At 44.2% G+C, this 12,872-nt stretch overlaps 1 protein-coding gene across 4 annotated transcripts in view; it reads left to right on the top strand.

Annotated features, from left to right (window-relative positions):
• Window positions 1-12,872, top strand: part of VPS53 (VPS53 subunit of GARP complex) — a 127,528-nt gene that overhangs the window by 66,473 nt on the left and 48,183 nt on the right. For all 4 annotated transcript variants that reach the window (XM_074343195.1, XM_074343193.1, XM_074343194.1 and 1 more), the window contains exons 13-14: window positions 4,536-4,630; window positions 11,415-11,657. In XM_074343195.1, coding sequence (XP_074199296.1) covers window positions 4,536-4,630; window positions 11,415-11,657 — 338 coding nt within the window. The remainder of the gene's footprint in view (window positions 1-4,535; window positions 4,631-11,414; window positions 11,658-12,872) is intronic.

Genomic DNA, 12,872 nt, shown 5'->3' on the forward strand with positions numbered 1-12,872 from the left:
TGACCTTAGGTTGGTTTTTACTCTCTCGAGACTTAGTTTCTTCATCTTTCGAGAGAGCCAGTGGTTTTCCAACTGTATTCCTTGGTACCCCGTCAGGTGTCACTGTGGGGAGCTGGGAGGAGACCAGAGCCCCTTGTCCCTGCAAACAGAACAGTTCTAGTTTGAGTCAGGTTTTTCATGGACTTCCAGGTGAAATTGCTTTTGGATCAGGAGTTTTAGATGTTTTCTAAAAGAAATCACTAAAAACCCCTTGACCAGGTGGAAAGAGTCTAGCTCAGTGGTAGAGCATGTGCTTAGCATGCACAAGGTCCTGGATTCAATCCCCAATACTTCCACTAAGTAAATAAGTAGACAAATCTAATTCCCTTGCCCACCCCACCCCCCAAAAAAAAACCTGGACTAGATGATCCACCCATAGTTTCATGGGCTGTTACTTATTAGTAATAAAACTTACACACCAGGGACTAAGGCCTCCCCACACGCCCATCCCCACCTTCCCACTACCTCTCCAGCACCGTCTTGCTTGTGGTTGACTAGGTAGGAGCTCCAGGATTCCCCTCTTCCCGGCTACTTTTTGGCTCCCAGAATTGGGTACACAGAAAGATCAGGAGCTGGGTGGGGCGCTGGGGAGAAAGTCCCTAGGGTACTTGCAGTGAGCTCAGCCAGAGGTGGCAGAGGAAGGCCCCAGCCGTTGTCCTGGGTCACCAGCCCATTGCCTTACTGCCGTCAGCAGACCGGAGGCCCTCGAGGTAAGGGTCACTTTCTGCTCACCACTGCCATTAGGCCAGAGAGAGGGAGAGTGAACTTGCAAAGAGGGATTTAATTTGAACAATCAGTTGCCAAACATATTCCCAATGATTAAATAAATGGCATCTGAAAGGGGACTGAGGGTGCTCAGAGTATAAGAGAAAGGCAGAAGAAATAAGGAATTTCTAGTTTTAAAACGTACTCTTCTGGTGATCCGAGCAGTTAGATTTAATCTGTTTACATTGGATAGTAATAAAAGGAAATGGGACCAGCTGCAGACCTCCTTACTGTGACAACAGTAACCTTTTATTATTCCATCAAACTCCAGGAGGAAATAGCTTAAACATCTGCAGCTTTTGGACAGAATTCACACACTCCAAAATCCAGCCTGAGTGCTACTGCTAAATGACTTAGTATATTCTTTAAGCTGAGAAGCAGCCCTCTGGGGAGCTGGGCAGTGCCAAGGGAGACACCAGTGCAAGCTGAAATTCCAGCCCCGATTATCTGACTATGAGCACATCTATAAAGCAGCCATAGGCAGGAGGCAGCCCTGCGGGAAAGAAGAAAAAAAGGAAAATTCAGGCAGTCCCTCCCCTTGTCCCCCTCTTGCTTCCAAATCACACTGAAAACGCTGTGAGAGGACAGAGAGCAGTGGTGACAGGTCCCTCCGTACGGCCAGGCTCTCCGTTAGAGGCCAGGCGGAACAGAGGCATCGGCGGGCAGGGCCGGGACGCCTGCTCTGCCTGGTTATGCGGCTCTCGGGGTGCCAGACCCACTGGGTTCTGTGGGGCCTCATCGAGCACGGGGCCTCTGGGAGACTGATCAGGATGAGTTTGTTGGGACTATCATGTAGCCATGTTCTTTATCATTAGAATCTATATTTTACACTGAATGAGCTCTTCTGACTTACCCATAAATTTTTATCATATATCACTTTTGTGCATGCATAAAAGGGAAATATAAGCAAAATAAATAGGTTTAGATATCCTAAAACTTCTTCACATTCAGAGTCCAACTCTCCCGAACCACTTAATAAAAAAAAAACTTTCTGTTTTGAAATAATTATAGATTCATAAGAAGTTGCCCAGAGAGGTCCTGCTTCCCCCCGTGGTGGCTAATGTGCCCGTAGAGCATCCTTAGAACCTGGACGTTGATTCTAACTTGTTTTAACTCAGGCATGGACATCTGTGTTTTCCCACATGTTATCGTCCTCCGGACCATCCGGAGTGTGGATGAGGCATCATTTCTCAAAATGCTCCACTGCTGTATCTGGGATTATCTGCAGGCTGTTGGCACACCCATCTCCAACATGTTTTATTGTCATTTTTAATTTATTCTCTCTTCTTTTTTCAAAAGAATGTCAAACTTAGAGAAAGTTTTAAGAATATTACAAGGAGCTCTCAAATATTTTTCACCTGGGTTCACCAGTTATTAATATGGTGCTACATTTACTTTATCATTTCCTCCCCATTCCTTCCTTCTCTCTGTCTCTCTCTCTGTCCCTGTCTCTTTCTCTCTTTCAGAACAGTTTGTAAGTTTATAGGTATCATGCCCTTTACCTCTGAGTATTTCAGCATGTATTTCCTTTAGGAAATACATTTACTTAAGAAGGATATCCACTTAAATGACCACAGATCAAAATCAGAAATTTTTACATCAGTATACAATACTGTCATCTCATTTACAGACTTTATTTAAATTTCATAGTGTGATCCTAAAGTGATAAATTAAAACATTGTCAATAGTTGGAAAAGTACACATAAATTAGTAAGTAAATGAAGCCCAATACAAAAATATGCATGTTGATTTAAAGCATGACGGCATTCTATATTATATAAACTCCCAGTTATAATTTCTGGAAGCTATTCTGAAGACGTGTGACTATTTTTATCAAGGGAACAAAATATAAATAAAGGAATAATTATAATTATGGAGATTCTGTTTTAATTAATGAATTAATTAAATGGGTATAGTGGCCATATTTTCCAGTTTTAAAATCAGGATATCTAATCCTGCAAAAGTTAGACAAATTAAATCACATTTATCTATTCATTTGGCAGATCATCTTATTGAAAAGAATAAAATAATGAAAATTAAATAGCTGACTTGGGGAATGTAAAACTAATAAATAAGGACCACACCGTCACAACCATCATACTATGTCATTTTAATAGAATAGAATAGAAATGTGGGGAAACTCCTAAGGCATATCTGAAGTGAAGTGGAACTTTGGAGCCAACCAGTAACTCAGTGAACCCAATCTTGAGAGTCTGTTACAGTCTCAGCCTAGGGCCTGACTTTGGCAGTGACTTCTGGATGAAAAGAGAGAATAGCCCAGAGAATAGCCATTCTTGGGATGGACCAGAGTTTCTCCAAATCCTACAAAAAAATTAAAGATATGGAATTCATAAAAGGTAAAAAGGGAAGAAAGCTAAATATGGAATGGAATGGGCTATATCTATGATTAACATTTAATTTTTGGTGATCATTACCAGCTTTTATAGATGTATTTAACCATTACTATATTTTTTTTAATTACTAGAAGAAGATGATCATTATTTCTGTCTGTCATTAGGGGCTTAGCTTTTCCTATATTTAATTTTAAAAATATGAGCAGTTTAACTCATATGCTTACATACTCTGGGTGCCAATTTATACCCAAAGTGTATTCTGGTATCAACCCTGGGCAAGGGCTCAGGGTCCTCTATTTTCAAATGCCAACAAAAGGAAATAGGTAGAATTGACTCTTTTTTAGGAACAGAAAGAAATCTGTGGGACGATCCTTGCTCATTTTTCAGATGTTTTGGAAGGGAACTAAGTAGCAAATACAGTATTTCAATGCTTGCCTGCCCAGATGACCTTTTTATCGAGTGGTTTCCCATTATCAGCTGGGGACCAGTGCTGAGCCAGGTTTTCATGGTCCAAGGCAAAAAATAAAGACAAAACAACGAGCTCCTCTGTTTGTCTATCTTTCTGTCTGATATAAAGTCACCAACTATCTTTTCTTGGGAAGGACTCCCTTTATGCTATTGTCTTCTCTCTTTAGATGTTTGAGTGTAAAATACTCTTTCTTTTAGGAACTTGTGGTGAGAGTAGAAAGTAGCAAAATAAAAAGTTAGCAACCCTGTGTTGGCCCCCTACCCTTCTTTTTCCTACACTTGATGAAATTCAGCAGTCTTGGGAAGCATTGCAGGAAGCAGTGATCTGATAGAAAGAGTTCTAGTTTAGGAGATGGGAAGCTTCACCACATGCCTTGGGGCAGACTGCTAGAACCTTCCGAGCCTCCCTTTCTTTAGATATAAAATAGTAGTAGTAATTCCTACATGGAAAGTTGTCGTGAGGAATAGATGATATACTATTTTGTGTCAAAGTGCTGGGCCCGTGATGACAATGTATTACATGGAGGCTATTGTAATTAGATCCTGTGGGCGCACTCTATACTTTCCAAAGCACTGCACAGCTATAAGTTGCTGTTATTAGCTCGGATTTACATTTTTAAAATATCAGTCAGATGATGAAGATCTTCCAAATTGAAAATGCGTGTGTTACTAAAGTAGCAGAAAATCTGTCACCACACAAACAGAGCACGCAAACGATGCCAGCGGAGCTGGCTTATTGTTCACAAACTGGCATGAATCATAGTACAGGACATAGTCCCAGTCCAGTTACACTGAGTGCTTCTTATGTATAAGTTAGGAGTGAACTTTGAAGGGATGTTTTCTTTGAAACCACTTGAAAATTTGCAAAGATGGCTCAAGCAGAGGGTTTTTTTTTTTTTTCCTCTACAGCCAAGGAAGCCTAAAGCCCCAGACAATCCATTTCATGGAATCGTTTCCAAGTGTTTTGAGCCTCATCTCTACGTGTACATTGAGTCCCAGGACAAGTGAGTGACGAGTATTTGCCACTTTCTCCTGCATTTCTCGCGCCTCTGGTCCGGGTTGGGCCTCACAAGGGCACAGCTCCTTCTAGAGGTGGAAGGAGGCACTTGGCCTGCCTGGGACCATCCCTGGAAACCTGTTAAGGATATTTTTATGCCTTTTGAATGTTATCGTGTGTTGTGCCTATAAATCTTAGCAGCCTGAGTTTGACTCTAATGACGTCCCAAACAGATGCCAGCACCCCCTTCCCAGGCGGGCACTGGGTCCTCATCTAGCTCCGTGTGTCTGCCCATAGGCCTTGCAGCGCCAGGCACTGGGAAGGGGGGAAAGAAAGCCTCACCTCGGATGTACGTGTTCTCAAGTATAATTTGTTTAAACTTTTCATTTTGAAGTAACTTAGACTTACCAAAAAGTTATAAAAAATTCTCACCTGCCCTTCGCCCAGAGAATGTTAACAGTTTGTATAACCACAGTTATGAGAATCAGGAAGGTAACCTCCTCCCACGAACATCCTTTTTCTGGTCCAAGATCCAGTCCTGCATTTAGCTGTCAGGCCTCTCCAGTCTCCTTTGAGATATAATTCCTCAGGCTTTTCTTTGTCTTTCATGACCTTGACACTTTTAAAAAGTGCTGATCATCTATTTCATCCAGTGCCCTTCATTTCTGTTGGTGGTGTTTCCTCTTGATTAAATCCAGGTAGTGCTTTTGGGGCAAGAATACCACAGAGGTGACGTTGCGTCCTTCTCAGTGCACAGTGCATGATGTCCGGAGGCACCTCACGCGGATTTGCCCCATTACTGCTGAGGTTGACCTTGACCACTTGCTGAAGTTCTGTTTGCTAGCGGTCTCCCTATGAAGCTACTGTTTTTCTCTTTGTAATTAATAAGTGTCTTGTGGGGGATACTTTGGGACTGTGTAAATATGTCCCATGTCTTCTTATACTCTGCCCACTCATTTTGACATCCCTTGACGATTCCTGCCTAAAGCAGTTATTATTGTAATGTTTGCTACATGTTGATAGTCTATTTCTTTTATTTCTTCTGCATTTACTCATTGGGGTTCTACTCTAAGGAAGAGCTTCCCCTTCTCCCCCACTTGTTGGTTTGTTTATTTATGTCAGTTTGGACTGATAGGTTCTTATTTTCTTTTATGGATTGTCATCCATTTGATATATATACATTTTATAAACTCAGGGCCTCCAGAAAGTGTTTACAAAGCAGCCCACTGCCGCCGAGTTTCCTGACAGCCAGGGAGCAGGTTCCTTTTCCAGTGTCCATTGTTCATGCAACGGATGGAGACCCCTCCTCATCCCTGGATCTCCGTCCCCAGCTAGGGCCACTGTAGCAGGCCCTTCCATGCCAGGAGGCAGATTTTGGAAAGGCTGGTTTTCTGGAACAGCTGAACTGACTGGAGATAGGCTGGTCCAGGCCCCGAGAAGAGGCCACATAGCCTGAAGCATGCACTTAGGAGGACCAGACAGTGGCTCACACAGGGACAAGAGCAGCTGTGAGAAAGTTCTTGAGGGGAGTTCTCTGGAAAAGCATTTTGGTGCTGAAGCCCAGCTTTTTTTTTTTTTTTTTTTTTTTTTTTTTAATGCTTCTTTCATTTTATCAAATTCTTGCTTCAAGTATGTTTCAGTGGTAAACCATAAGATTAAGAGAACATTTCAGGTGGGTATTTGTATGTTACATGAAACATTATGATTTTAACCTATTTGATTTTATAGATTGTTTCTACTCCTTCCGTGATTACAAAATGCTTCATAGTAAAACCCCAGAAAATGAACTTTATAGAAGAGCTTCCATGTTACTGAAAACAACCTCCTTGCCACACCTCCCCCAACCCCCGCCAAAAAAAAAGCTGTCTTGACATTTTTGGCCTTGTAAAGCCCCAGCTTTCTCCTGCTCTCTATCCATTGGGCTTCTGTCTGAAGGAACATAAATGGACAGTAGTTACTGTTGCCATTTAGTCCTTTGAAAGCACTCTGCCTCCTGCATTCGGAAAGTTTTCTCTCGGGATATTAATGACACCCTTGTGGGGCAGGAAAAAGGAGGAGCTATTTGCCTATTAGATTAACAGGTCTTGGAGCAACCTCCTGTATGACTGTTTTTGGACATAGCCCCTTCTTCTATCAATCCAAATTCTTATTTTTAAAAAGGCTTAAAAGCAATTGGGTCCAGGGGTTATTAAAGTGCATTATCTGAGATAACCATGTACGTTCCCCCAATGTACCCGGCTCCTGCAGAGTCACTTTTCTGCGTTGTCTGGTATAATTCTGGGATCTGCTCTTTCACGTGGCCTTGATTCAGATAAAGCCATACTCATTGTTCATGATACTTTGGGCCAAGAGCCAGCCCTCCCTTCCTCAGGGACTATCCATTTCTCTGTGAAAAATGAGGTGCTGGCCCCTCACCCTGCCATCTGGCCTCACTGGGGTGTTTCCGCAGCACTAGGGCAGCAGCAGAAGCTACTTGAAGGAGAACTACGCAGGTCGTGCTGTTGTTGCTCCAGAATAAGCAGCTGGAGCTTGAAGGAGAAAACAGGGTTCCAGAAATCCCCTTCCTCGTCTGTTAAAGGAGAGCATCAGACAGAATAATGCCTAAAGCAGTAGGTTGTTAACCTCTTTTGAGTCATACATCCCGATGAAAGCCGCAGACCGGCTGCCAAAAAAAATCCACATAAACCCACACACTATTTTGAGTACAATTTTTTTTAAGAGGTTCTTCAAAGCCCTTCCTCCCTTCAGCCAGAGAATCCTGAGACTGGGGAAGAAACTCAGGTGGGGACTGAGTGGGGAACTCAGGTGGGGATTTTGCTCAAGTTACTACTCTTGTTGAGCTAGGGAGGAAAACCTTAGGCCATTCACAAACTCCCAGATGACAGAGACCCAGCACAGTGTGGTAGAAGGAGTGTGGGCCTGGAGGCCGGATGGACCTGGATTTCAGTCCGAGCTATACACTCGTTAGCCTGGGACCTCGAGTACACAGTGCTTAACCTCCCTCTGCAGTGAGGTTCATAATGCCCCCTCCCAGGATTAGTGGTGAGGATGAAATGAGGTGACATACTGGCACTTGGCACAAGTAAACAGCGCTTGGGAACTGGGCCTGCCCTGCCCTTCCTGTGATCTTGTTCCGGACTCCCAGGCAGTTGGGTGGCCAGTCGGTGTTGCCAGCTCTCCGCTGGACCTGGCACAGGGTCTGCTCTCTCCCATCTCCCCAGCCTCCCACCTGCGTAGGGAGGGTTCTGGCAGCACCTGCCCCAGACACAAGCCAAGCAGCAGTAGGAGGACTGCGAGCCAGGGCCCCGGTGGGAGGAGGAGTGGGGACGTCCCAAAGCCACCTCTTGAGCTGGCTGGGCTAAGCTGTTTGAGCGACTTTCTCAGTTTTTGTGTGGGTTCAAGGAGGAAGTCAGTGGTCTCTCCTCCACTCTTGGGGCTGTGATGGTTTTCTTTGGCTGACTCTTGCAGAAGAGGTTTCTCTACACAGGCCCTTTCTTCACTCCAGGCAGTGACATTCTCAGTCCAAGAAATTATTAGTGATTCCATCTCTGCGCCTTCTCCTGAGTTCCCTGTAGTAGCTTTTGTTGAAATAGAGTCCTCCTCTGGCTTTGTCAAGCCTAGAGTCTCTCTGAAACTAAATTTTTTGATTGTTTATTTTGAGTTAATTTCCTCGCTTCATGTTTTAATCTTTCCCTCTGCTATCACTGCTCCCATCGTCTTTATTCCTAGGTCGTTCTATGTATCCGTGGAACTCCCAGCAGGATTTCACATAGCCGCCTGTAAGGCTTCTCCCGTTCTCAGGTAAAAAGTTCAAGCTACAGGGAAGAAGGTAGAAGACACCACCTGCATCCCTGACATGTTTCTTTAAGCTGGAGAGAGTGAATCACAGCAGTAATCGTGATACCACATATCTGTATAGAGTTTTTAAATCAAAGCGTGGTAGAGAGGGTAGAGCTTGGCTTTGGAGTCAGACAGGCCCAAGTTCAAATTCCAGCTCCAATGAATTTTGTGACCTAGGGGAAGTTATATTATTTTTCTCAGCCTCAGTTTCTTCATTTATAAAATGGGGGTACTAATGCCCTGTACCAGGGCTGCTGTGAAGATTAAATGGAATTGCATTTACAGTGCACCCAGCACAGCACCTTGTTTATAGGCTCATAGGCTAGTGGGAGAGAGAGACCCAAAAAAATAGGAACACAGAATGGAGGGATAAAGGTCTGAATAGTTTGCTGTAGGAGTCCAGAGGCGTGTGTAAACCAAGCTGTGGGTCAGAATTTCTCCATCTGTATCTTCTCCTTAGCCAACCCCTCTCCTCCTTCCCATCCTCCTTTCTCACACTGTATTCTGTACTTCTGACCCCAGGCCTTTGTTCTCTTGCCTAGATCTGCTATGAGATTTTCTCTCTAGTTTCCTGTTATTTCCTTTGTCTATAACAAATTATTCATAGCCTGTACCACAAAATTAGCATTTTGTCACCATCTTGAGATCTGGAGACCCTAAGTCAGAGGTCCTCTCTCCCCCGACAGGTCAGAGCTTCTAAAGGGCAGATGCTGTGTCTTAACCCCCACAGCACCGTAGTCAGGACTTGATCCTTTGTAAACTCTTACCCGAGTGGAATTGCTTTGAGGTATGAAAGGCGCATCCTTGTGACTCCAGTCAACGGGTCAACCTGCCCACATCCCCTTCTCCAGTCGTCTTTCCTGTAAGAACTTGCCAAAACTCAAGCTAGTGTTTGGTGCCTGGAAAAATGATAATCTTTTCCCTTTTTTAGTTGAATTCATTTATATCTCATACTTACAGCCCACAGAGCCTTGCACACACCAAGTGTTCTATCAGCATTTGATTGGATTGGATCCTCTACACAAACGAATGAACCTTACCCATTCCCAAGCGGATAACTCTTCCTCTTCTGCTCTGTGACACTGATTACTTGTTTTCTAGTGTCTTGCATGGCATAGAAGCAGGCTGGTGGAGAGTGCAAGATGGAAGGGAGAGGCTGATTCCTCTGGTGTATTTCTCATTCACACCAGAGAACAGTGTTGGAAATAACTCAGTAGACATTCGGCAAAATACAGAAGATCTTTAGAGTCCCTTTTTTTGAGTGGAAGTTTGCTCTGCTCTGCGGTCATAATTAATTTACAGTCTTACTCATCAGGTTGGCTCTGAAATAGGAGATAGGTGAGGAGGTAAGCTGACTTCAGCTTCCAGGGGAATTAGATGCATGGTTAAATTAAAAACGCTTCTGAGCTCGGGCCCGCATTTTGGTTGGCACTCTAGATTCGGAGATTGGAATCTCTCATAAGAAGTGGAACCTTTGCCTTCTGTCGCATGCTCTCCGCCAGTGCACCAGCCCTGCCCCCCTCCCCCACCCCTTCCCGCCCTTCCCTTCCCAGGAAGAAAATGTAGAGGTTGATCAGCTGAGTATGTATTGGGAAATTGCATGAATGGGAGATTAGCTTCCCACATAAGCATGAGGGGTGGGCCTAGGGGGCGTAGCAGTCACATAAACATTATCTCTCCTCTCAAGAGTCTTACGGTAACATCCATGACACAGAGGAGAAGATTCTAGCCCTCTGAGCAGACAGCTTTCCCCTTTTGTAGCAACTGGAGCTCATTAGAAGTGACTGGCCAGAGCGCTGCTGTCTCAGGTGAAATCACACCAGAGACCAGTGAAGAAGAGCCCTTATTGATGAGTTTTGCCCACGTGGGCCCGGAAAGGGCAAAGGTCAGCACGTTTCCTGAATATTTGACGTCCTTCCACCGTACAGTAAAGTGTTTAAAAAAAAAAAAAGTGTCAGTGTGTTACAGATGACAGAAGGTGAAATTGGGATAGGAGTCATCTGAGTGCCCCCAAGCTGAGCATGAAGGATGGGCGGAGGGCTGGGGACGGGAGAGCATCTTGGCCAGGGTTGGGGTAGAGAAGGAGCAGATGGGCAGTTGGGGCGAGGCTGGCGGGAGCGTGGGGTCACAGTGGAGAAGTGGGCGATTAAACAGGAAGGTGAGGGAAAAAGAGGGTGTAAGGAAGGGGCGATCAGCCAATGAGCCCCTTCTCCACTTGCTGACCATTGCCGCCATCACCAGGAACGTGCCCAGGCCTGAGGTTCTATGAGAGCAGAGTGGCTGAATCCAGAGGTGACAGACTTTCAGTGACAAAAGCTCTTGAGTGAAGCTTCCGTCAGTTTTCTCCTGCTCCTGCTAACTGATACTATGTGTGGTTCTTGTCTTTTTCTCCCTGTTATATAAATACATTTTAAAATCACAGCTAGATTCCCTGTAGCCTGAGACAGCAACGTAAAATGTCGAGAGGGGTGGGAACATCCTCCCTCCCACCCTCCACCTTTCATACAGCACAACAGCGCAGGGACCGATTACACAGCCCTGAGGAATTCTAACTAGTGATGACTCAGTGTGACTGAGGCAAATTCAGTGATGTTTGAATGGGAAATGGGAGAAAATTGCAACCATCATCACCACTGTGACCTGGGGCAAGCCTGGAGCTGCTCATACCTTCTCTCCTCCCCAGATGTGTTCCACCTCTGATTCTGGAAGTTGTAAGAGGAAACTGCATTAATGGAGAAAGAGCGTTAGAATATTTCTTCACAGTTTCTCTTTGTTTAGGCATTTCTCTCCTCGGTACATTTAGGTTAATGATATCTAAATATTTGCTGCCATCATGACCTTTTTTTGTTTTAAATGTAAGAAGCATTAGGACTGATTTCCTTATGACAGTCAAGCACATTTGCTTTATCTTTCTTGAAATAGAATAACATTTCATGTTTTCCTCCTCTTAGAAACCTTGGAGAACTAATAGACCGATTTGTGGCTGATTTCAAAGCCCAGGGGCCGCCTAAGCCGGGCCCTGAGGAGGGGGGAGCCGTGCTGCCCAGCTGCGCCGACCTCTTTGTCTACTACAAGAAGTGCATGGTGCAGTGCTCCCAGCTCAGTACCGGGGAGCCCATGATCGCTCTGACCACTATTTTCCAGAAGTACCTCCGAGAATATGCCTGGAAAATCCTCTCTGGCAACCTGCCCAAGTGAGTCCTCTTCTTCCTGGTCTGAGGGGTGACGTAGGATTCTGAATATATCCAAATATGGCGATCTTTAGGGAAATCCACTCTGAAGTTGTTTACTGAACTACTGAGAGTGTCAGGGAGGAAAATGCCCTTAGGGAGCTCCCAGGGGTCTGAGACTGTTTCCTCTCGAATGGGATTCCACAGCTGATCAGGTCCCGCAGAAGAGATGCCCACGCTGGCTCCCAGCATGGTTCAGATCCCCCATAGTGGGCTTAAGGGAGTCAGTCCCATTATATGTATATTTGGTTTAAGTGGCTTTGGCAATAGGTACTTGGTGAAAAAAGTAGGGTGATGGTAGAGATGACATTTGAACAGCAAGGGCAGTTTCACTCAGGCCCCATTCAGGGAGAGCGTGCCCTGGATGATGGGTAGATGGGAAGGTCTGCCTTTCCCTCCGTCTGATTACATGCCAATGTCTCTCTTACGGTGTGTGTGTTTTACTGTGCTGGATGGAGTCTGATGTTTAAAGATGTGGGATTTGAGGGGAGCATATAATTAAGAGCATAGCACAGCTCCTAATTATAGCTTCTAATTATGGCTTCCCTGTGTTATTCTAGAGTGTTAGATTATTGTTATAGTCCTTATTGCTTGAAATAAGTGGATCGACTTGAATGCCAGAGATGTTTTTGGTTACATACCAATTTCGATTGTAATAGAATATGACCTAAAGTAACGTCTCAGAATTGAGTAATTTATAAGTCATCCTCGTAGCTAAATTCATCAGTTCTGGAATTCGTTTCTGTTGTCACTAAAATGGGTCATATATAGGAGTTTCACATTATTTGGAGGAAAGAAAAATAAAATCCCTACACTCTACAAGAGATCTGAAGTAACAGAAGTGTTTCACAAATGAGAGTTTCTTTGGTAAAAATTAATGTTTAATACTTTTACCCTGATTTTCAAAATAATACAAGTTCATTTTAGTTTAGGAAACACAGAAAAGCACAAAGATGAAGATAAAAATCACTTGTAATCTCACCACCCAGAGAAAACAAACTTAACTTCTCAGTATATATTTTTCTGTTCTTTCTTGATACGGATAACATGGGTGATTGCGTGCTTTTGTTTATTTAACAGAAGCGGGCCTGTATTGATTACAGTTTTATTGCCTGCTGCTTTCCTTTAACATCACGCTATGAGCATTTTCCCAGTGTCACAGCAGGAAACAAACGTTGT

This window comes from Camelus bactrianus, chromosome 16 (genome assembly GCF_048773025.1).
Source record: "Camelus bactrianus isolate YW-2024 breed Bactrian camel chromosome 16, ASM4877302v1, whole genome shotgun sequence".
NCBI classification, from domain to species: domain Eukaryota; kingdom Metazoa; phylum Chordata; class Mammalia; order Artiodactyla; family Camelidae; genus Camelus; species Camelus bactrianus.